General features: G+C 49.7%; 1 protein-coding gene across 3 annotated transcripts in view; it reads right to left on the reverse strand.

Moving 5' to 3' along the window:
• Nucleotides 1–1,064: 1,064 nt before the first annotated feature.
• Nucleotides 1,065–26,501, reverse strand: part of PLEKHB1 (pleckstrin homology domain containing B1) — a 50,785-nt gene continuing 25,348 nt past the window's right edge. For all 3 annotated transcript variants that reach the window (XM_063127879.1, XM_063127880.1, XM_063127878.1), the window contains 3 exons: nucleotides 20,041–20,080; nucleotides 7,700–7,802; nucleotides 1,065–1,609 (listed from right to left, as the gene is read on the reverse strand). In XM_063127879.1, the coding sequence (XP_062983949.1) occupies nucleotides 1,473–1,609; nucleotides 7,700–7,802; nucleotides 20,041–20,080 (280 nt within the window). In that variant the 3' untranslated portion in view covers nucleotides 1,065–1,472. The remainder of the gene's footprint in view (nucleotides 1,610–7,699; nucleotides 7,803–20,040; nucleotides 20,081–26,501) is intronic.

The following is a 26,501-nucleotide window of genomic DNA, read 5'->3' on the forward strand; positions in this document are numbered from 1 at the left end:
TCACACCTGTGGATGGACTGTGATAGAGAAAAAGGAGACTTGGCTTGAAGTGTACATGTAGAACTTCCAAGTCTTCCATTTTTGAGAAGTTCGTGGTGGCAGGGTCCAAATATTTTAAAAAATGTCAGCATATAGTAGCTTAAGGGTGCAACGCTGTGCAGGTTTAGACAGGAAAAGGACCTACAGTTCCCTACTGTAGGGACCCTACTGTAGGACGTTTTCCTGTCTAAACCTGCACAGCGTCGCACCCTTAAGCTCTTACTGCCAGTAACGGAGTTTTAAGAGAGGCAGTTAAGCCTTTTAGACTTGGAGAAAACGGCGCAAAATCAGGGAAATCACTAAAACGTCAGCTGAAGGAGTGTGGCGATTTGGGGAACCCATGTGGGCCGGATTTGAGCCCTGGGCCGGATTCTGCACCCCAATGCAGGAAGTCAACGTTATGTTTACAGCAGTCGAACGAACAGAATGTAGGTGGGTTACTTCCCTCAAAACTGCAAGTGTAGAACAGGGAATTCTGTGGCGATTCAGGTGGATGCAGACAGGCCAGGCCACAGCACAGGGGCCAGCAAGCCGGTGGCACAGATCAACTGCATTCTGCCAAGTCCCGCAATTCCTCAGGGTTGTTTCCAGAGAGTGGAAAAGGGGGCAGGGAAGAGGCAGGAGAGACTTTGTCCTGTGGTTACCCTCAAACTAGGATCATAGAATCATAGAATAGCCGAGTTGGAAGAGGCCTACAAGACCATTGAGTCCAACTCCCTGCTCCGTGCAGAAATCCACCTTAAAGCATCCCTGACAGATGGTTGTCCAGCTGCCTCTTGAAGGCCTCTAGTGTGGGAGAGCCCACCACCTCCCTAGGATGAACAGAAGGGTCCCCAGGCTGTGTTCCGACTGCTACCCTCAAGAACCCGCGTAGACCAAATTGTACCACATACTTCACTTAGCCAGGGGATGCCACAGAATTCGTAAGAGTGGCCACAGAAGGGTTATATGTGGGCGCAGAAGAGAACACTACAATATTTTACAGGAGGTATGGGCAGATTTCAGGTTTGTGGGATCTACTTTGCTTTTTACCCAAGATCCACCCATTGGAGCCAGGCAGGGCAAAATGGCGGCTTGGGAGTGGGCGGGGCCAGATACAAAATGGTGGCTCAGTGGGCAGAGATCATGAGCTACTACTGCATCCTATGAACCGCGCCCTGGAATGGCCTGCATCCGTGTTACTACTGATCAGGGATGCTAACGGCCGGATTCAGTGGGGTGGAGAGAAGCGTTTTTTCGGTGTTACTATTGTTAAACAATTAGGAGGCGGAAACAGTTGCTGTCTCGGAGATATCCAAGTAGATACCCACCAACCTTCCGCCCACCCTGGTCTACGATACAGAGCAGGTCCCCTTTGCACCCCCACCAGAGAAAAGATGGAGGCTTCTGAGATGAGCAGCTGGGTTTCGGTGGATGTCACAGAAGAACAAATCTTAGAACCAACAAGGCATCCACATGATGGAACCCAGAGCTGCGCCGCTGGCCGCTCCTGCCAGCAGGCCCAGTGCCATCTGGTCTCCGGACACGCGGTACGGGTCCTCGCGGATGATGACGTGGGTCGTTCCAGGTGCTGTGGGCGGGAAACGACAAACGCGGTGAGTGACGTACGCCGTAAACATGGCGGCTAATAGAACTGTTTCCTTGGGCTGTGCAAATCCGAGCTTCGGATTCAGAAATTCGAATCGTGACGGCCGTTTCGTGACGGATCCGCCATTTCAATGCACAACCCTAGGTCCCCATACAGCCTCCAACTCCCAGCATCCAGTGCTTGGGAGGAGGGCTGTATGTACCGGCGCCGAGGGACACTGGGCATACGTCTTGTCGCTGCCATTTTCACCCGCTCCGCCAGCGAGATCGTCCTCCTCGGGCTGGCCCCACCTCTCCCCGGCCAGCCTCCGTGCTCTCTGGCCGACCTCGGATCCCCTGGCCAGGCACTGGCCTCCATGAGGTGAATAAGTTTATTATGGTATAACAACCAGCACTCCAATCAAACACCATACAATTTAACACCTTACATTACATTACAGATGTAGAACGTGCCCATATTATTATTGTCTCGCCTCTTTACGGCATGAGACGGCTGCAGCACAAAATCTGGCCACTTTCACAGTAACTTGGGCATTCATGCCTGACAAAAGGTAATCTAAACAAAATTTGTCTGTTCTGCCTGGGAATTTTTTTATGCGTGGAGTTATTAAGGAAACTCTGAGGTCTTTATACAGGTGGCAGTAAAGTAAAACATGGACTATTGTCTCAACATCCCCTGACCCACATGGACATTGCCGTTCGCTGTAAGGGATTTTTTAAAATCTGCCCTCCAGCAATGCTGAAGGTAGAACATTAAACCTGGCTACCGTAAAAGCTCTTCTGAGCCTCGGAACGGTCAAGTTTATCAGGTCCATGGCAAGTGCTATTTCCCCTGAACCCCGGGTTCAGGCTAGCTCGACTCAGTTGATCTTGTAGGTCGATGTCTTGAATCCTTTGGGCAATATCCATTTTTGCTTTCTCATATCCTAGGTTCAGGACTGCAGTCATGCAGTAGCCTAGGGATTGCAACCTCCTATTCAAAGTATCTTTCCACCTTGAATTGAAAGTGTCCGTTAGAGTAAGCGGAGCTAAACCCACAGGGACAAACAGTAATTTTAACCAGAGGTGAAACTTACGTATCCATATACAGGCCTCTAATGAGATCTGGCCTGCCTCCAGCCTTACAATTGTATTTTGAAGGCAGGACGGGACCGCAAGTATTGCCCTCAGAAATTTAGTTTGTACAGCTTCCAGAGGGGAAGTTCCATTCCAGAGGTGATCTCGCAATGCCAAGCCTGATCTTGTGGTGCCTGGCCAGAGAGCGCGGAGGCCGGCTGAAGAGAGCGGGCGCTGCCCTGATGAGGCTGATCTCACCGATGGACTGGCAGTGTGGGCCATTGTAGCAACGACAAAACGTATGCCCACCGTCCCTCGGCCCCGGTAAATGCAGCCCTGAGATCCTTGTGATATAGAGCGGGATATAAATGTTTTAATAACATTCGCCTTCTCCCGTACAATCCGCCCTGCATACTCAGGTCCTCTGGGAAGAATCCACTTCAGCTAGCAAAACCTAGATTAAAAACTGTTACCCAGAGGACCTTTTGCTCTGCTGCTCCCAGATTGTGGAATGGCCTGCCGGAGGAGATTCGTCAACTTGACAGTCTTTCAGAATTTAAAAAAGCAATAAAGACTGATCTATTCCGGCAGGCCTATCCAGTGAAATTTTAGAATGTTTTCAGGATGTTTTCAGGATGTTTTAGTCATGTATGGTGTGTTTTAATTCGTTTTAATGTGTATTTTATATCATGTTTTTATACTGTTTGTTTTACACTTTGAATTGTTTTACTTTTTGTGAACCGCCCAGGGAGCTTCAGCTATTGGGCGGTATAAAAAAGCAAATAATAATAATAATAAAAATAAATAAATGTAATAATAATAATAATAATAATAATAATAATAATAATAATAATAATATTTCTTACCCGCCTCTTCATTTTGATCGAGGCAGGGAACAACAATAAATAATGTTTTAATAAATGTTTTAATAAATAAATGTTTTAATAAATAGATGTTGTGATTGTTATTTTAATATTGTATTGAGCATAAGAACCTAAGAAGGGCCCTGATGCTGGATCAGACCAAGGGTCCATCCAGTCCAGCACTCTGTTCACACAGGGGCCAACTAGCTATTGGCCAGGGACTAACAAGCAGGGCATGGTGCAATGGTCCATGTATTGGTTATATATGCTCTTTTAACTAGTTTTATGTATTATATTGTATTTAATGTTGCTCCCTGCCTTGATCCAGAGGGAGAGGTGAGTAAAAAATAAAAATAAATAATTAAAATAATTAAAATAAATAAGACCAGTAGCTCCTGATCCACGTAGAAGGTTATGTTATAGGATAATAAGCCCTATATGTGTTATATGTGGGGCTGCCTTTGAAAACGGGCCGGAAACTTCAGCTGGTACAAAACAGGGCAGCCCGTTTACTAACAGGGACCGGCCGGCGAGATCACATTACACCAGTCCTTTTACAACTTCATTGGCTGCCAGTCCAGGTCCGGGCCTGATTCAAAGTACTGGTACTAACATTCAAAGCCCTAAACGGTTTGGGGCCAGGTTATTTGAAGGAACGCCTCCTCCCATATGTACCTGCCCGGAGCTTAAGATCATTTACAGGGGTCCTTCTCCGTCATCCCCTGCCAAAGGAAGTCAGGCAGGTGGCTACTAGGAGGAGGGCCTTCTCTGCTGTGGCACCCTGGTTGTGGAATGAGCTCCCCAGAGAAGTCTGCCTGGCGCCTACACTGTACTCCTTTCGTCACCAGCTCAAGACCTTTTTTCTCTCTCAGTATTTTAACACATAATTTTAACTTAAATTTAAATTTTACTGTTCTAACTCTGTATTTTAATCTTATATCAATTTTTGCTGCGTGGTTTTATTCTGGTTGTGCTTTTGATACTGTATTTTGTATTTGTGCTTTTAACTTGTTGGTTGTTTTATTATGGTTTTAATTTTTGTGAACCGCCCAGAGAGCTTCGGCTATTGGGCGGTATAGAAATGTAATAAATAAACAAACAAAGAAACAAACAACTTGGGACCAGGATACCTCACAGACTGTCTTCCCCTTTCCTATACCCAGGCAACATTTAAGATCTTCAGCGTTTTTCTTCTTAACCAACACGGCTTACTTTGCTTTTTGTGTTTCTGGGGATATTCACTCTCCGTACCACCAGATGTCACCCTAGACTTCAGGATGCAACCGAGGCGGGGAGTGAGATGCCGGGATCCTGCCTAATCAGCAATTTCAGCCGCTCAAGCTTACGGAAGGAAGGCCACCCTGTCGGATGCCGCTGGCATGCCGTGTCTGCTCAAGGCTATGAGGGCTGACCCCCCACAATTCAAGAAGGACGCAGACAAGCTGGAGCGTGTTCAGAGGAGGGCAACCAGGATGATCAGGGGTCTGGAAACAAAGCTCTATGAAGAGAGACTGAAAGAACTGGGCAGGTTTAGCCTGGAGAAGAGAAGATTGAGGGGAGACATGAGAGCACTCTTCAAATACTTGAAAGGTTGTCACACAGAGGAGGGCCAGGATCTCTTCTCGATCCTCCCAGAGTGCAGGACACGGAATAACAGGCTCAAGTTACAGGAAGCCAGATTCCGGCTGGACATCAGGAAAAAACTTCCTCACTGTTAGAGCAGTACAACAATGGAACCAGTGACCTAGGGAGGTTGTGGGCTCTCCCACACTAGAGGCCTTCAAGAGGCAGCTGGACAAGCATCTGTCAGAGATGCTTTAGGGTGGATTCCTGCCTTGAGCAGGGGGTTGGACTCGATGGCCTTGTAGGCCCCTTCCAACTCTGCTACTCTATGATTCTATGTTCAAATGCAAGGGACGGAGAGGGATCCTTTTCAGGGGCAATAACACCACCTCTGTGGGGCAGCCTTTCCTCTGGAGGTTGCGGGGCAGCGGGTGGGATGTGGAGACGCCTGGGCTTTGGCCTGAAGGACTCAACATAGGCGTATTGGTTACCCTTTGCTGAAGTCATTACATCGCAGGGGCCCCATTCTGTAGCAGACAGGGGTCTCCTGCACGGAGCATCCCTATAGGAAAGAACGCCATCTCCATTTCACACTTGGACCAGATCTACACCAAGCAGAATACAACACTTTGAAAGCGGTTTGAAAATGGTATATGGAACGTGTCCTGGGACCGACAGTTGTCAATACCGTTATACACTGTTATACGTGGGGCTGCCTTTGAAAATGGTCCGGAAACTTCAGCTGGTACAAAACAGGGCAGCCCGTTTACTAACAGGGACTAGCTGGTGAGATCACATCACTCCAGTCCTTTTCCAGCTTCATTGGCTGCCAGTCCAGGTCTGGGCCTGATTCAAAGTGCTGGTACTAATATTCAAAGCCCTAAACAGCTTGAGGCCAGGTTATCTGAAGGAACGCCTCCTCCCATATGTACCTGCCTGGACCTTAAGGTCATCCACAGGGGTCCTTCTCCGTGAGCCCCTGCCGAAGGAAGTGAGGCACGTGGCTACCAGGAGCAGGGCCTTCTCTGCTGTGGCACCCCGGCTGTGGAATGAGCTCCCTAAGGAGGTTCGCTTGGCACCTACGTTATATGCTTTTAGACGCCTTTTTATTCTCCCAGCATTTTAACACCTAATTTAACTTAAATTTAAACCTTACTATTTTAATTCCATATTTTAACCTATATCAATTTCTGCTATGTGGTTTTATCCTGGTTGTGTTTTTTATATTGTAGTTTGTCATTGTGTTTTTAGACTGTTGGTTGTTTCATTATGCTTTTCATGGTTTTAATTTTTGTGAACCTCCCACGGAGCTTCGGCTATTGGGCGGTATAAAAATGAAATAAATAAAGCCGCAGTGTAGATCCTGACTTGGAAAAATAGTCGACTACTTCTCCTGAAAGAACGTTGCAGTGGTTCTTTGCTGAATGTAGAAAGAACTTGTTTGGGCAACGTCCGCTAGTATATATGGCTTTAAAGGGGGGATTTAGGGTGCAGTCCTATGCATGTTTGGACAGGAGAAACTCCTGCAACTCCCAGCATTCTCTAGCCAGGAACTGGTGTACATAGGAAGGCCTTTCCCACTGGAGGTAGCACTTAGCCATTAGGACCACTAGCCATTGGTAGCTTTGTCCTCCATGGAGCTGCCCAATCCCTTTTCAAAGCCATCCAAGTCGTTGGCCATCCCTCTGTCTTGCAGAAGCGAATTCTGGCATTTAACTCTGCACTGTGTGACGAATTCCTTCCTTTTACCTGTCCGGAATCTCCCATCAGTTAGCATCATGGAATGACTCCATTGGTTTCTAGGATTACGAGGGAGAAAAAGGTCTCCCTGTCCACTTCCTCCACACCATGCGTACTTTCGTACCCTACTATGATGTCTCCGCTTACTCACCCCTTTTTCTAAGCTAAACAGCCTCAGACATTGTAACCTTTTCTCATGGGGGAGTTCCTGCAGCCCCTTGATCATAGAATCATAGAACAGTAGAGTTGCAAGGGGCCTACAAGGCCATTGAGTCCAACCCCCTGCTCAATGCAGGAATCCACCCTAAAGCATTCCTGACAGATGGTTGTCCAGCTGCCTCTTGAAGGCCTCTACTGTGGGAGAGCCCACCACCTCCCTAGGTAACTGATTCCACTGTCGTACTGCTCTAACAGTCAGGAAGTTTTTCCTGATGTCCAGCTGGAATCTGGCTTCCTGTAACTTGAGCCCGTTATTCTGTGTCCTGCACTCTGGGAGGATCGAGAAGAGATCCTGGCCCTCCTCTGTGTGACAACCTTTTAAGTCTTTGAAGAGTTCCTGCAACCCCTTGATCATTTGGGTTGTCGTTTTCTGGACCTTTCCCACCTTTAGAATTTTCTTTGTTCTGTGCATCTGCTTAACAGTTCTTGGAAACATAATACTGGATGAGTGGAACTTTAGCTGGATCAAGCATGGTAGCAGCAACCTTCTTCAAAGGACATGAAGTATCTGAGGGGCTGCACAGGACAGAGTAAGCAGATACCTGCTGGGAGGCTCACAGTCAAGGTGACCGGCCCGCATCACCCCTGTCGTGCGAACACACATGTCTGTTTCACAGTCAAAGAGCACCTACCTCCGTACTGGTTGCCGTAGTAATCAGAGCTGACGTACATCGCCTGGTGGGAGTCGAGGGGCACCGTCTGGTAATAGTCGTCATAAGGGTCATACAAGTGAACCTGGAAAAGACAAGAACGGGCACGGCTAAATATTAGCAGCAAGACCTTAAACCCTAGGCAATCCTCCCAGAGTGCAGGACATGGAATGCAAGACAGGAAGCCAGGTCCCAGCTGGACATCAGGAAAAACTCCCTCACTGTTAGAGCAGTACGACAATGGAACCAGTTACCTAGGGAGGTTGTGGGCTCTCCCACACTGGAGGCCTTCAGGAGGCAGCCGGACGACCATCTGTCAGGGAGACTTTGAGGTGGATCCCTGCATTGAACAGGGGGTTGGACTTGATGGCCTTAGAGGCCCCCTCCAACTCTACTATTCAATGATTCTACTTTGTTGGCGGAATGCTCACTACTCAGCGCCACTATATGTGATTTACCCTTGCTATGAATCCGAAATTCCTTAAAATTATAGCTTCCAAATCGCGTGAGGTACTGGTTCCTCTCTGATCGGCCCTGGTTAGGCCTCATCTTTAGTATTGTGTCCAGTTCAGGGCACCAGGATGATCAGGAGTCTGGAAACAAAGTCCTATGAAGAGAGACAGAAACAGCTGGCCATGTTTAGCATGGAGAAGAGAAGATGGAGGGGAGACATTATAGCACTCTTCAAATACTTAAAAGGTTGTCACCCAGAGGAGGGCCAGGATCTCTTCTCGATCCTCCCAGAGTGCAGGACACAGAATAACGGGCTCAAGTTACAGGAAGCTAGAATACGGCTGGACATCAGGAAAAACTTCCTGACTGTTAGAGCAGTACGACAATGGAACCAGTTATCTAGGGAGGTGGTGGCCTCTCCCACCCTAGAGGCCTTCAAGAGGCGCCTGGACAGCCATCTGTCAGGGATGCTTTAAGATGGATTCCTGCATTGAGCAGGGGGTTGGACTCGATGGACTTGTAGGCCCCTTCCAGCTCTACTATTGTATGTTTCTATGAACCTTGGACCTGGGAGTAATTCCCACATCCACCTGCCAATGTATTGAGGAAGCTCTCCTCTGGATGCCCTTTCCTCCTGACACGAGGCAGGTGGCAGCCAGCAACAGAGCCTTCTCAGTGGTGGTGTCCTGTGGCCAGAATCCCCTCGCAATGCAGAGGCTTGCCTGGCAGTGTCTACATGCCCTATTTCCCTTGTCGTGGCTGCGCAGTGGCGCTGCGTTGTTTATATGACGCAGCCGTCAACTCAGGCCAGATCCACACCAAGCAGGATACGACACTTTTAAAACGGTTTGAAAACTGTCTATGGCGTGTGTTCTTGGCCCCAACAGTTGTCACTACTGTTATAAACTGTTTTAACGCAGTAGTGTAGATCCTGCCTCAGCAGGGGTGGGGGGTTGACAAGCCGAATGACCGCTGGGGCTGCGGTTTCTCTGGCTGGGAAATCTGCAGAGAACTTCTCACAAGGAAGCCCCTTGAAGAAGGCCTATGAAAGGACACAGGCTGAAACGTGTATAAATAAATCCTTTTACATCCTGAGGACCTGTTTCTCCCTTCTTTAGTTTGACATGGTCGCTTTCCTCCTTTTGTTTTGCTTGTATAGACACCCACAAGGTGATCTTTTTTCAGTTAAAGGAGAAGGCTTTTTTATCGTCCTGTATTGAGCTGTTGCTGGGTTTAATGCTACGATTCATTATTTTGTATTTTACGATATGGTGTTTCCACGTGGAGGGCAGCTAGAGCTACCCATCCGAAGACACAGTGCAGCTATGCTGACCTCTTCCCCATGAGTTTTCCGTGTTAAGAAAAGAGATGGAAGAAGCTGAATATGAGCCAACAGTGTGATATGGCTGCAAGAAAGGCAAATGCTATTTTGGGCTGCATTAATAGAAGTATAGCTTCCAAATCACGTGAGGTACTGGTTCCTCTCTATTTGGCCCTGGTTAGGCCTCATCTAGAGTATTGCGTCCAGTTCTGGGCTCCACACTTCAAGAAGGACGCAGACAAGCTGGAGCGTATTCAGAAGAGGGCAACCAGGATGATCAGGGGTCTGGAAACAAAGCCCTATGAAGAAAGACTGAAAGAACTGGGCATGTTTAGCCTGGAGAAGAGAAGATTGAGGGGAGACATGAGAGCACTCTTCAAATACTTAAAAGGTTGTCACACAGAGGAGGGCCAGGATCTCTTCTCGATCCTCCCAGAGTGCAGGACACGGAATAACGGGCTCACGTTAAAGGAAGCCAGATTCCAGCTGGACATCAGGAAAAACTTCCTGAGTGTTAGAGCAGTATGACAATGGGATCAGTGACCTAGGGAGGTTGTGGGCTCTCCCACACTAGAGGCCTTCAAGAGGCAGCTGGACAACCATCTGTCAGGGAGGCTTTAGGGTGGATTCCTGCATTGAGCAGGGGGTTGGACTTGATGTCCTTGTAGGCCCCTTCCAACTCTGCTATTCTATGATTCTAAGTGGTAGGAAACACAGGAGAGTTAGAAATGGATGACGATGACGTCCGGACCTCCCGATAAAATTCTGTGAATGAAGCAGAGCCGTCGCACCAAACGGGCCTCTTCCAGAACCACCCACGGACATTTCTTGGCTTCGCGTTCTGTGATGGTCAACTACCCTGGAAATGTGGTCGGAGGACAATACGGACCTCATCTACACCAAGCAGGATATTGCACGATGAAAGCAGTATATAAAAAGCAGCAGCCACACCAAGCAGGATGTAGTGGTATGAAAGAGGTGTATGGTCTGTGTCAACGGGCCCCAACAGTTGTCAGTGCACTTCAATACTGCTATAAAGCAGTGGTGTGGCTCCTGTCTCTCATATACCTCCTTCATGGTGCTATATCCTGCTTGGTGCAGATGAGGCCACAGAAAATAGTAAACACAAAAGTAAACAAATGGACCCTCCTTGGTTTTCCTCCTGCTGGAAACCCTCGAATTGCCTTCAAGGGGCATTCAAGAGGTCTTCAAGTGGCAGCTGGACAACCCTCTGTCAGGGATGCTTTAGGGTGGATTCCTGCATTGAGCAGGGGGTTGGACTCGATGGCCTTGTAGGTCCCTTCCAGCTCTGCTATTCTATGATTCTATGATTCTATGCATGCTCCATTATGCTCTCTGCAGGCAGCCCTCATCACGCCCGGCCACATCCAGGGCCAGCCACCAGAGCTCCCCATGGCCACTGCTCGTGCCACACATCCTTGGGACACGAGGAGTCCGGGGTGGGGGCACCTGAAGCCAAGGCGAGTGGCATATGCGTAGGGAAGGGATGGCTCACAAAGCCCAGCGTCCCCGGCCCTCTGACAAAGATGCTCGCCATACAAGGCAGCCTGGCTGATGGCTGCCAGAGACAGAAGCCCCACGCACGTGCGTCGTGTAACGGCAGGATCACAGATTCATGCACCCAGTTCTGGCTGTAGTAGAGAAGCCTGGGCCTGTCCAATGTTCTAACCGCTACACCATGCTGTCTTCCACATCACACGCCAGCATGCATGGGAATAAGGCAGAGCAGTCGCATTGCTACCCTGGCCGTGAGCTTTGACAGAATGACGAAAGGACGTTGTAGGGGAACCATCCACGTAAAGTAGGGGTGGGCACACGCAGCCCACGGACCACGTTCCCCTCCCTGAGTTCTCTGCAATCCTGTTGCTGGAACCACCGTGTGAAGAGGAAGGAGCAAATATCATGATGGTTTTGCAGGGGAAGAAGATGGTTTTGGTGGTATGATTTAGGCGGCAAATTCGGTGAAAGGTGTGGAATCTGGTGGGTTCGGGGGGGGGGCAAAGTGCCACCCCGACCTCCAGAAATTGCCCACCCCGATGTAAAGTGGTCTTGAGGGCAGGGTTGGAGCCTTTGGCTCACCGCTTAGGGTGACCATATGAAAAGGAGGACGGCTATCTGGTCAAGAGGGCAGGGTTCCTGCACCTTGAACGGTTGCGATAAAGAGGAGATTTCACCAGGTGCTGCATGCATGAAAATGACACCTGCTGAAATTCCCTTTTCTATACAACTCTTAAAGATACAGGAGCCCTGTCCTCCTTTCCATAGGGTCACCCTGTCACCGCAGCCTCCGTTTGCCAAAATCCAAGACGGGCTGGGTCAACGAGAGCGGCTATGTCTCTTCTGTGCTCAAGGGTGGCCAGCTCCCCCCCACCCTCCACCCCCACCTCATCCGGTGATGCAATTTAGCTCTTAATTGGCAAAATGTGACAACCGAAGGCTGAATAGGAGCAGACGGTTCTGCTGAACCCTCTTTCTCTCACCATCACACACACAAGAAGAGCGGCAGCCAAGGTCACTGCAGTCTCCAGGCTTTTTAGGGCCCGTGGGCAAGGCAAGGCGCCCTCCATGCCCCCTCCCTCAGTGGACCTTCCTTTGCACCGCCATGGCCCCCAGCTGCCCTTGTCTTGCTCCTCCGCCTCCTCCTCCGCCTTGCTCCTCCTTGCTTGGTTGACAGGCAGGCAGCCAGCAGCCTGGACCAGAGCGAGAGGCAGGGGGACCAGCTGGCTGCCATGATGAAGAGGTGGATCCACTCCAGGGGGCGCTCTTGTCAATGGGCCCCTGCTGGGATGTGGCCCCTCGGCTCGTGCCCAGCCGTGCCTAACCTTGGCGCCAGCCCTGGCCTGAGTGGTACTGACATTCTGAGATCCCCACCACATGGTCCACGGTCACAGCAGGGATCTGGCCACAACACTTGGCAGGCATGAGGTTTTGGAGGGCCCGTGGACAAGACCCCCTCCATGGGGCCCCTCCCCCGGTGAGGCTGCCTTCTCACTGCCATTGTCCCCAGCAGCTCTTCACAGAATCATAGAATGGAAGGGGCCTACAAGGCCATTGAGTCCAACCCCCTGCTCAAGGCAGGAATCCCCCTAAAGCATCCCTGTCAAATGGTTGTCCAGCTGCCTCTTGAAGGCCTCTAGTGTGGGAGAGCCCACCACTTCCCTAGGTAACTGGTTCCATTGTCGTACTGCTCTAACAGTCAGGAAGTTTTTCCTGATGTGCAGCTGGAATCTGGCTTCCTTTAACTTGAGCCTGTTATTCCGTGTCCTGCACTCTGGGAGGATCGAGAAGAGATCCTGGCCCTCCTCTGTGTGACAATCCTTTAAGTATTTGAAGAGTGCTCTCATGTCTCCCCTCCATCTTCTCTTCTCCAGGCTAAACCTGCCCAGTTCTTTCAGTCTCTCTTCACAGGGCTTTGTTTCCAGACCCCTGATCATCCTGGTTGCTCTCCTCCTCTGAACACGCTCCAGCTTGTCTGCGTCCTTCTTGAATTGTGGAGCCCAGAACTGGACGCAATACTCTAGGTGAGGCCTAACCAGGGCCGAATAGAGAGGAACCAGTACCTCACGTGATTTGGAAGCTATACTTCTATTAATGCAGCCCAAAATAGCATTTGCCTTTCTTGCAGCCGTATCGCACTGTTGGCTCATATTCAGCTTGCGATTTACAACAATTCCAAGATCCTTCTCGTTTGTAGTACTGCTGAGCCCAGTATCCCCCATCTTGTAACTGTGCCTTTGGTTTCTATTTCCTAGATGTAGAACTTGGCATTTATCCCTATTAAATTTCATCCTGTTGTTTTCAGCCCAGCACTCCAGCCTATCAAGGTCCCTTTGAAGTTTGCTTCTGTCTTCCAGGGTGTTAGCTATCCCACCCAATTTTGTGGGATATTCATTTGCGTCTCTTTAACGCCCCCCCCAATCTGCCCCCTCTTTCACCTTGCCACAGATTACGACTGCCTGTGAAGACAATTGTGCAGGCGAGCACACGCCCTTGGGAGCAGCAGGAGGAGATGGTGCTTTCTCCGGCGGAAGCAGGATGTGCCACGGTAAACAAGCATGATGCGACCTTCCAGAAATCCAATAACCACCAAGAGAGGGACAATACACTCCATTTGCCAGTAACCGCAGGAAGCAAGAGGCGTGCGCACCGATCAATGCTTCCCCACCCGCCGCATGGGGTGATGATTGGCGCAGCCGTCAGGGGAAGCAAGGAAATTGTCAGCGGTGAAACACAGAGTAGGAGGCCTACTCCGGCCTCCAGCCCCAGCCCCAATCCGGGCAGAGGGATTATTTGGAAGTGAATCTCGGTGGCAGAATCCAACCAAGGGAATTTTTAATTGAAGCCTTTTTCTTGGCAGACTGGAGGCAAAATCGAGTTCTGTACCAGCCTCCTGAAACTGGGCGCCCCCCCCCCCAAGATGTGTTTGGATTTCAACTCCCCATAATCCCCAGCCATCAGGGCAATTATGGGAGCTGTAGTACAACACATCTGGAGGGGAACCATTTGGCTGTTCTATACCGTAAACGCTCCTCTTCGGTCCCCACCTCTGCAATCTTGTTGTTAATCTTGAAGGGGAAGGACCCGAGGGGGACAGGAGGATGTTGAGGCCTGTGGAGGGAACAGTGCGGAGCTAAACAGAACCTCCATGTCCGGAGGTAGCAGGAATGCCTCCAAAGGCCAGGTGTGGAGAGACCGGGGGGGGATCTACACTATTGCTTTTAAAGCACTTTAAAGCACTTTGAAAACGTTTTGAAAACTGTATATGCGGTGTGTCCTGGGCTCCAACAGTTGTCAAAACTGTTATAAAGCGCTTTAAAGCTGTAGTGTAGATCCGCCCCAGGACCGGGGACACTGCCTGGATCTTGCCAGCCACTCTTGCAAAGAGGCCGTTGGGTGTGGACGGTTTGCTTGCTCTGTTCACCTTGACCTGATACGCCAGCTGCGCCCCTTCCTAGAGTCGGAAGACCTAAAGACGGTCATGCACGCGCTGGTAACTTCGAAGCTCGACTTCTGCAATGCGCTCTACACAGGGCTACCTTTGTGCATAGTCCGGAAACTTCAACTAGTTCAAAATATGGCAGCCAGGCTGGTCACCGGTACACCTAGGGGTGACCACATCACACCAGTCTTAAAATCTCTTCACTGGCTGCCAATTAGTTTCCGGGCGAAGTATAAAGTGTTGGTTATCACCTTGAAAGCCCTACATGGTTTGGGTCCAGGCTACCTGCGGGATCGCCTTTTCCCGTACAATCCGCTCCGCACACTCAGGTCCTCTGGGGAGAACTTACTCCAGCCAACAAAAACAAGGCTGACAGCTATTACCCAGAGGACCTTTTCTTCTGCTGCTCCCATTTTGTGGAATGGCTTGCCGGGAGAGATTCGTCAACTTAACAGTCTTCCGGAATTTAAGAAAGCCATAAAGACTGATCTCTTCCGGCAGGCCTACCCGGCTGAATTTTAAGATGCCTTTTTAATAATGTGGTGCTTTTTAATAATGTATTAGTTTTAAATGTTTTAATTAATTGTATGATGCTGCATTTGTGTTGTGCCCTGCCTTGATCTGGAGGGAGAGGCGGGTAACAAATAAATAATAATAATAATAATAATAATAATAATAATAATAATAATAATCTTCATCCACCTGTACAAACCAGCCTTCCTGTTCTGATCAACATGGAAGCACTGTTCTGCCGGCATGTCTACACTGACATTTATCCCAGGGTGGTCACAAGGCCGTCCCTGCGCGTCCAGATGACACACAGCTGATCCTGGGTGAACTGGGGACAAGCAATCAGTTCTCCCGGAATAGCTGGGACGGTTTTTGTCCTGTTTTTTTCTGCCGTCTTGGGACCATCCCAGGCTCCGCGGACGGTGTGGCCCTCCCTCCCGGGGTTTTCCCTGTTTCCCACAAGTAGTGGGGCTCAGGAAACGTGCACGGAGCTATGTGTGGGGAGTCTGTGGGCAACAGGGGTGAAGGAGAGAGCATTTTCACCATCTTTGGGACGGCGCTCGGCATCTTCCAGTACCGAGTCTTTTCTTTTTTCTTTTAACAAAATCATTCCTTCGCTCAGGATCGTGCCTGCGCAATTGCGCAAATGTCTCTTTTTTAAAAAAATCTCACCCCAGAACGTCCCATGCGTAGTAGCCACAGAAAGTTGAGTGTTACTTGGAAAAGAAAAACAAACAAACCAGAAAACAGGGAGAGGGTGCAGAAGGAAATGGCCCGCTGGTGAACAGCAGCATTCCTATCAGGAGGTGAGAATATTATACTGCAGCGTTGTATTGCAGGTGCAAGTAGATATAGTGGAGGCTGGTGGCTCCCATGGGGTGGTGAATCTGTTCCGGGTTTCAGTCTGAACCAGTCAGAACTCTAAAGGAGCTCTCCAAGGTGTGGAAGCACCTTGGAGAGCTCCTTTAAGAGTTCTGGCTGGTTCAGACTGAAACCCGGAGCGGATCCACCGCCACACTGACATGGGAGCCACCAGCTCCTTTAAGAGTTCTGGCTGGTTCGGACTGAAACCCGGAGCGGATCCACCGCCCCACTGACATGGGAGCCACCAGCTCCTTTAAGAATTCTGGCTGGTTCGGACTGAAACCCGGAGCGGATTCACCGCCCCACTGACATGGGAGCCACCAGCTCCTTTAAGAGTTCTGGCTGGTTCGGACTGAAACCCGGAGTGGATCCACTGCCCCACTGACATGGGAGCCACCAGCTCCTTTAAGAGTTCTGGCTGGTTCGGACTGAAACCCGGAGCGGATTCACCGCCCCACTGACATGGGAGCCACCAGCTCCTTTAAGAGTTCTGGCTGGTTCGGACTGAAACCAGGAGCGGATTCACCGCCCCACTGACATGGGAGCCACCAGCTCCTTTAAGAGTTCTGGCTGGTTCGGACTGAAACCCGGAATGGATTCACCGCCCCACTGACATGGGAGCCACCAGCTCCTTTAAGAGTTCTGGCTGGTTCGGACTGAAACCCAGAATGGATTCACCGCCCCACTGACATGGGAGCCACCAGCTCCTTTAAGAGTTCTGGCTGGTTCGGACTGAAACCCGGAACGGATTCACCGCCCCACTGACATGGGAGCCACCAGCTCCTTTAAGAGTTCTGGCTGGTTCGGACTGAAACCCAGAATGGATTCACCGCCCCACTGACATGGGAGCCACCAGCTCCTTTAAGAGTTCTGGCTGGTTCGGACTGAAACCCGGAGCGGATCCACCGCCCCACTGACATGGGAGCCACCAGCTCCTTTAAGAGTACTGGCTGGTTCGGACTGAAACCCGGAGCGGATTCACCGCCCCACTGACATGGGAGCCACCAGCTCCTTTAAGAGTTCTGGCTGGTTCGGACTGAAACCCGGAGCGGATTCATCGCCCCACTGACATGGGAGCCACCAGCTCCTTTAAGAGTTCTGGCTGGTTCGGACTGAAACCCGGAACGGATTCATCACCTCACTGACATGGGAGCCACCATCTCCTTTAAGAATTCTGACTGGTTCGGACTGAAACCCGGAACGGATTCATCACCCCACTGACATGGGAGCCACCAGCTCCTTTAAGAGTTCTGGCTGGTTCGGACTGAAACCCGGAGTTCAATCCTGGAATGTTGACAAATCAGTGCAGCTGCTGTTAGCAAAGAAGTGCAATCCCTGCATTGAACAGGGGGTTGGACTGGATGGCCTTATAGGCCCCTTCCAACTCTCCTATTCTATGAATCTATGATTCTAAGAACCTGAGTTTGTCATGGGGGCTGGGGGAGAAACCCTCATAGCAAATGCAAGCACAGCTGTCCAACGCGGGGGAGATAAGCCAGAGAGAAGGGATGAACCTGATGGAGCCTGAAGGTAAGAGAAGCCGCACTCTCTTGACGGGAAAAAGAGCTGAAAATAGGGGCCGGCTGAATTCCCCATCCTGAGCCAAGGTAGGCCGTCTTTGACTTCAGAACTCTCGGGTCTTTTGTCTCTATTGAGAGGGCCTGAAGCGCTCCAGCGACACGAGAGCGAAAGATCGATGGGCAGCCTGATTGCACTTATTGATCTGTAACTCGCCAGGCCCGGAAATTGAAAAGCGGCTCAGTTAAAAATAGAGCTGCTGGTAGCAGCAGCAGTGTGGGAAATGAGTCTGCAGGGCTTTGGTCAAGACAGTGTCTCGGAGGGCCTGGCCCTTGATGCACAAATACCAGCCCCTCCACTCCTGCCCTCCAGGCTTCATGAATGGCACGGTCAGCATCTCACTCAAATGCCCTCTTCGCAGCTCAGGTCATGCAATGTTTGGTTCACATTGAGGAGTTGTCAGTCTCAATTACATAGAATCATAGAACAGTAGAGTTGGAAGGGGCCTCTAAGGCCATCGAGTCCAACCCCCTGCTCAGTGCAAGCATCCCTGACAGATGGTTGTCCAGCTGCCTCTTGAAGGCCTCTAGTGTGGGAGAGCCCACCACCTCCCTAAGTAACTGATTCCATTGTCGTACTGCTCTAACAGTCAGGAAGTTTTTCCTGATGTCCAGCCGGAATCCGGCTTCCTTTAACTTGAGCCCATTATTCCGTGTCCTGCACTCTGGGAGGATCGAGAAGAGATCCCGGCCTTCCTCTGTGTGACAACCTTTTAAGTATTTGAAGAGTGCTATCATGTCTTCCCTCAGCCTTCTCTTCCCCAGGCTAAACAGGCCCAGTTCTTTCAGTCTCTCCTCATTTCGCCACCCTGTGAATGGGGTCTGTCTGACGTGTCTAGACCACCGAAGTTTATACCATCGTAACTGTGTTATTCTTTAAGGTTGCCTTTCCCAAGCCCTTCAGATGTGTGGGATTGCAACTCCCATGTTCCCCAACCAGCAGGGCCACTGGCAACTGTGAGGATCCCAGCTAAGGTCAGAGGGAACAGGATCATGTGGGAAATGACATCATTGTTCCTGCTGATGAAAAAGTGCCAGTGCTGCATCCCAGCCAGGCCTGGCTCCACAACCGTTGGGCCTGGGGCCCTCAGCATGGAAAGCCAGTGTTCTGACGCTGGGCTACGGCCCGGCTTCTTTGCCCCCTGAGCCACTGTTGCTTCTTTAATGGTTCCTCCCAAAATGCACATTTCGGAAAACAAAATGAAAATGGCAGTATTCAATCATATGCATTTGCTAATTGGTGGGACTTTTTCCTTTGTATCGGATGGTTTGTATTGGGTGACCCTATGGAAAGGAGGACAGGGCTGCTGTATCTTTAACAGTTGCATAGAAAAGGGAATTTCAGCAGGTGTCATTTCTATGCACGCTACACCATGTGGAATCCCCTCTTCATCACAACAGTTGAAGCTGCAGGAGCCCTGCCCTCTTTTGTACCTGGTCAAGAGGGCAGGGCTCCTGCATAGGATGACCATATGGAAAGGAGGACAGGGCTTCTGTATCTTTAACAGTTGCATAGAGAAGGGAATTTCAGCAGGTGTCATTTATATGTATGCAGCACATGGTGGAATCCCCTCTTCATCACAACAGTTGAAGCTGCAGGAGCCCTGCCCTCTTTTGTACCTGGTCAAGAGGGCAGGGCTCCTGCATAGGATGACCATATGGAAAGGAGGGCAGGGCTCCTGTATCTTTAACAGTTGCATAGGAAAGGGAATTTCAGCAGGTGTCATTTGTATGTACGCAGCACCTGGTGAAGTTCCCTCTTCATCACAACCGTTAAAGCTGCAGGAGCTATATAAAACGATCAGATACAAAAGAGGGCAGGGCTCCTGCAGCTTTAAGAGGGAATTTCACCACGTGCTGCACGCATACAAGTGACGTTCTGCACGCATACAAATGACACCTGCTGAAATTCCCTTTTCTATGCAACTGTTGAAGATACAGGAACCCTGTCCTCCTTCTCATAGGGTCACCCTATGCACACAGACACACACTCCTACAATATAGATTGGGGTGGGCAGAAAGTAGATCTCCAGATGTTTGGGAATTCAGCTCCCAGCATTCCTGTCCATTGGCTGTGCTGGCAGAGGCTTCTGGGAATAGAAGTCCAAAACGCCCGGAGACTGACCTTCTGTCTGCCCTGGTGCAGGTTGGTTATCCACCTACCTTCCTTCCAAATCGAGCAGGAAGGAGCTACTGGCAAAGGCTCCTCTCCTTCCATCTTACCTTTCCTTCGGTGCAGCCAAACAGAAGACTTTGTGTTATTCCTACAAGCATAATTGGACCAGGGCTGCTATTTTCCTCTCAAGTCACTGAGTAGTGAATAGTAAACCCCGGGGTCTAGTCAGAAAAGTCCTTCCTTCCCACCCCCAATGCTCAAACATTTAAACTTGCTCCAGAAAAGCCTGGTTTTGCATCTCCTGAATACAAATCCCGCGATGTTGTTCAACCGAACTCTCCTTGAAACTTGAGAAATTGTGCATTGCCCTCTGACTCTTCTTGACCACAGAGAGGACTGGAAGCCTGGAGAATCGCAGGAGAGCAGCATTGCAGCCCGTAAGGAGCATTTCCAGGGTCAGCGGGGGTGGGGGGTGGGGGGGGTGACAGTGAGATCTGCACTACGCAAGCAAGCAAGGCTCACCTGAGTCATTTTTGCCTCCAGAATCGCCATCTTCCAAGCTCTGTGAACAAAACCAGGGTAGCAGCAGGTAAGCAAATGGTGCCAACAGAGACAGGTGTTTGCTAAAGTCCCTCTTGCTCCCAGAGGCCCTCTCTCACTAATTCGTGCGGAAAGACGTGGGTCCCACCAGCAGTTCTACTCTTGGGTTTGACCCTGGATTTTCTTACTCTTCTTAAACAGTGTGTGTGTTCCAGACAGTGTCATCTTCCTCTTCTCACCCTCCTGTACTTTCCCACCACGTCTTCTGCCCTTTCTTCTTTCCACAAAAAACCCACAAAGGAGAAAAAGATGGAATGGCTGCACGATGGTCAGGGATTACCCAAGGATTGATAACCGTGCCCAACCTCACGCCCTCTCAACACATCGGGCTTCAACTCCCATCAGCTGCAGCCAGCATGACTAATGGTCAAGGATACTGGGACTTGTAATCCAAACCATCTGGAGGGCTCCAGGTTTGGGAAGGCGAACTCTAGACTGAACTATTGTAACATGCTGCAAATTCAAAGACTTCTCGGAAACTACAAATGCAGCCTCTGGGTTCCTAATGGGGATCCGAGAAGAACTCTGGCCTGTGCTCCAGCGGCAGAACAGGTTGCTGGTCTAGTTCCAGGCACAATTTATAGGAACACAGGAGGGATCTGCCTTATATGGAGTTAGACCATCGGTCCATCTAGCCCAATACTGTCAACACTGACTGGCAGCAGTTCTCTGTTCAGGGCTTCAAGCAGACGCCTTTCCAGCCCTACCTGGAGATGCCGCTGGGGACCTTCTGCATGCAAGGTGGGGAGTTCTGCCACTCAGCCACAGCCCTTCCTTCTTAACGCATACCAGACGCACTCTCTTGGCATACAAATATAATCCCAAAGGCCATAGTTCGTATCTAACAGAGTCCAGAACATCACACATCTGGAATAAAATGCACTCCGTTTGGGGTGCAAGGTGGACGGAATATACTGAAATCATAGAACAGTAGAGTTGGAAGGGGCCTACAAGGCCACAGAGTCCAATCCTCTGCTCATTGCAGGAATCTACCTTAAAGCATACCTGACAGATGGTTGTCCAGCTGCCTCTTGAAGGCCTCCAGTGTGGGAGAGCCCACAACCTCCCTAGGTAACTGATTCCATTGTCGTACTGCTCTAACAGTCAGGAAGTTTTTCCTGATGTCCAGCCAGAATCTGGCTTCCTGTCACTTGAGCCCGTTATTCTGTGTCCTGCACTCTGGGAGGATCAAGAAGAGATCCTGGCCCTCCTCTGTGTGACAACCTTTGAAGGATTTGAAGAGTGCTATCATGTCTCCCCTCAATCTTCTCTTCTCCAGGCTAAACATGCCCAGTTCTTTCAGTCTCTCTTCATAGGGCTTTGTTTCCAGACCCCTGATCATCCTTGCTGCCCTCCTCTGAACACGCTCCAGCTTATTTGCATCCTTCTTGAAGCGTGGAGCCCAGAATCTCAGGATCCTCTGTAGCCTCCTAAATCTTTCACTATCTTTTTCTGAATCTTTGAAGCAGGCACGAGAAAGGACACCGGCCAACGCGTCTGACAAGTAAAGGGTTGGGTTCCTTTAATGAATGGACCGCCCAGAGAGCTCTGGCTATTGGGTGGTATAGAAATGTAATTAATTAATAAATAAATAATGGAGTTGTCACTGCAGAGATCTTATCTGAAACTGTTGGCAGCAGTGTGGTTCCAGCGTCAGAAGAAAAGGAAAGGAAAGGAACCTCTCGTGCAAGCACTTGAGTCGTTGCTGACTCCTAGACGGACGCCTGCTTTCGCTGACGTTTTCTTGGCAGACTTTATAGCGGGGTGGTTTGCCATTGCCTTCCCCAGTCATGGTTACCTTTCCCCCAGCTAGCTGGGTACTCATTTTACCAACCTCGGGAGGATGGAAGGCTGAGTCGACCCGAGCCGGGATCGAACTCAGGCCGTGGGGAGAGTTTCGGCTGCAGTAACTGCCGCTTACCACTCTGCGCCACATGTGTCAGAAAGCCGGGAGAAAAAGTAACTGAGAGGGGCTAGAGTTGCCCTCATCACCAATGCAAAGGCATCACCCTGCTCCTGTTCCCGAAGCTCCTATCTGCCCTGCCCTATAGCGAGTGGAGGTGGCTCCCCAGGGGTCTGCCGTGTGCACTGATCCCCTCTCGGCTGCTTTAAACGAACGGCCCTTACATATTTTGGGGGCTGCTTCTCTGCATGTCCCACCGTGGTCTCTTAGCGTTGACTCAGACACGCGTAGCTGACTGGCCCTTCGTTCTCCATCCTTGAGGAGCAGCACAAGACTGTGTCAACTGCATTTGCGGAAAAGCATTGATTTGGAGTTGACAGCAGGCAGGGCCAACTCCAGGTTTCATAGAGCTCTTGGCCAAGGCCCCCTCCATGGGGGCCCTCCCTGAGTGAGTCTACCTGCCCAGCAGCATGGTCACCAGTTGCTTCTCCTTCTCTCCTGGGCCCGTTGTCTGGGTCAGAGCAAGAGGCGGGTGAACAAGCAGGCTGCAGTGAGGACAAGGAGGAGCAGGTCCAGGACACTTTTGTCAGTGGGCCCCGGCTAGAGAGTGTGGCCCCTCGGCCCATGCCCAACCAGGCCTACCCTTGACGACGCCCCTGACAACAGGTAAAGTGAAGGTTCCGTCTGCAATGTTAGATCTGTGGTGATCCATTCACATGCATATGTGTCAATGCGTCTATGTGAGCGAGCAATTTGTCAATAAGCCCTGGGACCAGCGGGGCATGCTCACTTTCAAGTAAGAATAGCAGTAGTAGAAATAATTATAATAATATAATAGGGTGACCATTTGAAAAGGAGGACTGGGCTCCTGTATCTTTAACAGTTGCATAGAAAAGGGAATTTCAGCAGGTGTCGTTTGTATATATGGAGAACCTGGTGAAATTCCCTCTTCATCACAAAAGTTAAATCTGCAGGTGCTCTGCCCTCTTTTAAATCTGGTCACTCTAGTATAGCTCCTGCAGCTTTAACTGGTGTGATGAAGAGGGAATTTCACCAGGTTCTCCATATATACAAATGACACCTGCTGAAATTCCCTTTTCAACACAACTGTTAAAGACACTGGAGCCCTGTCCTCCTTTTCATATGATCACCCTAAATAACAATACCACATCAAGAAAAGAGAAAAAGTATACACCACTGGCCATGGGAATCAAAGAACTATGGCAACAGGAAAAGGTCACAATTATTCTGACAGTCACATCAGTCACCGGCATCACATCAAAAAACTATATAGAAAACCTTCAGAGATTGGGCCTACCAAAATACATCCACACCAACATCCAGAAAGCAGTAATACTTAAAACATGCTCAATTGTCAAGAAATTCCTGAATGTGTTAAAGACAGCATGACTTGGCAAAGCCCATCATGTCCATCTAGAAAAACCACCATGAGCAAGAAAAGAGAGATAATCCTCCTCTTCCATATGGACAACACAATACCTTGCAACTGACCAGACATAACAGTCATAGACAAAAAAGAAAAACACACGTACCTCATCGACATAGCAATACCTAACGACAAAAATATTATAGAAAAGGAAGAGGAAAAGAGAGAAAAATATACACCACTGCCATGGAAGTCAGAGAACTATGGTAACAGGAAAAGGTCACAATTATTCTGACAGTCACTGGCATCACCTCAAAAAACTATACAGAAAACCTTCAGAAACTGGGCCTATCGAAATACATCCACACCAACATCCAGAATGCAGTCATAATTAAAAAATGCTAAATTGTCAAGAAATTCCCAGATCTGTAAAAGACAGCATGACTTTGCGGAGCCTGTCATGTCTATCTAAAAAAACCTGCCACGAGTGAGAAATAGATATTATTATTATTATTATTATTATTATTATTATTATTATTATTGCTTACTACACAGAAAGATGTCATTGTTTTTTGATGGTGTCAATGAGCAATACGCATGGGGGCCTTTAGAAAATGAAAGACAGGGCAGGAGGGGGGAGTCGGAGAATTGGCAGACCCATCATTCCATTTGACGGAATCACAGCATGTTGTAGCTGGATGGGATCCAGGAGGTCACCTAGACCAGCCTTTACCAACCTGGCGCTGTGCTGTAACTCCCATCACAGCCGCAGGCTATGCTGTGGCTGAGAATGAAGGGATTTGTAGTCCAACACAGCTGGATGGTGTTGGGTGGGGAGAATAAGGATGAAGGGAATTGTAGTCCAAGCCAGCTGGGTTGGGGAAGGCTGATGTGGTTTACTGGATGGAACAGCTCATTTTTTGCTGCCTGCCTGGCTCGTTCGTCTGTGGGAGAAAACAAGCCACCTTTTGTAGCTCCCAGCAATGCCGGGCCCACAGAGTTATGCAGGAGTGGGATACGGCTTTGCCCTCGGTCCCTCTCCCACCCGCAGGGAAAACGGCAAAGCCTCAGCCCCTGAACCCGGAAGGCCGGCTGCGTTGGCCCCTGGGAGGCTGCTGAGTACACAGATTCCGGACAGGGAGCGAGAGGCGCCTGGGTGAGTGGGAATGATCCCGTGCCCTTCAAAGTGAGCTCGCTTCCATCTGCAGCCTGTGGCAGTTATGACAGGACAAGCGACACAGGGAATGGTGATCAAATTTGCAGATGACACAAAATTGGGTGGGATAGCTAATACCCGGGAAGACAGAAACAAACTTCAAAGTGATCTTGATATTTATTTATTTAGAATATTTATATACGGCTCCCCATTGAAAAATTTCGGAGCGGTGTACAAGGTAAAATGAAAAGGAAAAAAAAAAAACCAAAATAAAACAGTTAAAACAAAAATTTAAAAAGAAGCAAAAACAGAAATCCAAGGCTGCATGTTAAGGAAAGGCTTCTTGGAATAAAGATGTTTTCAGGAGGCACCAAAAGGAGTACAAGGTTGGCGCCTGCCTGACCTCCAGAGGCAGGGAGTTCCATAGGAGGGGGGCCACCACGCTGAAGGCTCTTCCCTTGGTGGATTCCAATCGGAGGATGGATCTAGGTGGAACCACCAGGAGCAGGCCCTCGGATGATCTCAGTGACCGGGAAGGTTGGTAAGGGAGAAGGCGCTCTCTCAGGTATCCTGGTCCCAAGTTGTTTAGGGCTTTGTACACAAGTACCAGAACCTTAAACCTGGCCCGGTAGCAAATAGGCAGCCAGTGCAGTTCCCTCAGCAGAGGAGTTACATGCTGGAAAGCTCCAGTCAACAGCCGAGCTGCAGCATTCTGCACTAGCTCCAGCTTCCGGAGCAGCTTCAAGGGCAGCCCCACATAGAGCGCGTTGCAGTAATCCAATCTTGAGGTTACCAATGCCTGTACCACCGTGGCCAAGCTATCCCTGTCCAGGAGAGGCCGTAGTTGGCGAACCAACTGAAGATGGTAAAAGGCACTCCGAGCCGTGGCGGCTACTTGAGCCTCCAACGACAGAAATGGGTCTAAGAGTACCCCCAAACTACGAACCTGTTCTTTCAGAGGCAGTGCAACCCCATCCAGAACAGGCAATGAGCCTGTTTCCCGGACTCGGGAACCACTCACCCACAGGGCTTCCGTCTTGCCAGGATTCAGTCTCAGTTTATTGGCCTTCATCCAGCCCATTACTGAGTCTAGGCACTGGTCCAGGACTTGCACAGCCTCACCTGATTCAGTTGTCACAGAGAGACAGAGCTGTGTGTCATCAGCGTATTGGTGGCATTTAGCTCCAAATCCCCTAATGACTGCTCCCAATGGCTTCATATAGATGTTAAATAACATTGGGGACAGGATGGTGCCCTCCGGCACTCCATAGCTCAATTGCCAAGAGGCCGAGGACTGGTCACCCAATGCTACTCTCTGAAAACGACCCCGTCGGTAGGACCGGAACCACTGTAAAACAGTGCCTCCGATGCCCATCCAACGGAGTCGATCCAGGAGGATACCATGGTCAATGGTATCAAAAGCCGCCGAGAGATCGAGCAGGATTAACAGGGTTGCATTCTCCCTGTCCCTCTCTTGATAAAGGTCATCCATCAGGGCGACCAAGGCGGATTCAGTCCCGTAACCAGATCGGAACCCAGACTGGAATGGGTCTAGATAATCAGTAGGCTGAAGTGCTGGGCTGAAAACAACAGGATGAAATTTAATAGGGATAAATGCCAAGTTCTACATTTAGGAAATAGAAACCAAAGGCACAGTTACAAGATGAGGGATACTTGGCTCAGCAATACTACAAACAAGAAGGATCTTGGAATTGTTGTAGATCACAAGCTGAACATGAGCCAACAGTGCGATATGGCTGCAAGAAAGGCAAAGGCTATTTTGGACTGCATTAACAGAAGTAGAGCTTCCAAATCACGTGAGGAATAGAGTTCCTCTCTATTCGGCCCTGGTTAGGCCTCATCTAGAGTATTGCATCCAGTTCTGGGCTCCACAATACAAGATGGACGCAGACAAGCTGGAGCGTGTTCATAGGAGG

This window comes from Elgaria multicarinata, chromosome 5 (genome assembly GCF_023053635.1).
Source record: "Elgaria multicarinata webbii isolate HBS135686 ecotype San Diego chromosome 5, rElgMul1.1.pri, whole genome shotgun sequence".
Lineage (NCBI taxonomy): Eukaryota > Metazoa > Chordata > Lepidosauria > Squamata > Anguidae > Elgaria > Elgaria multicarinata.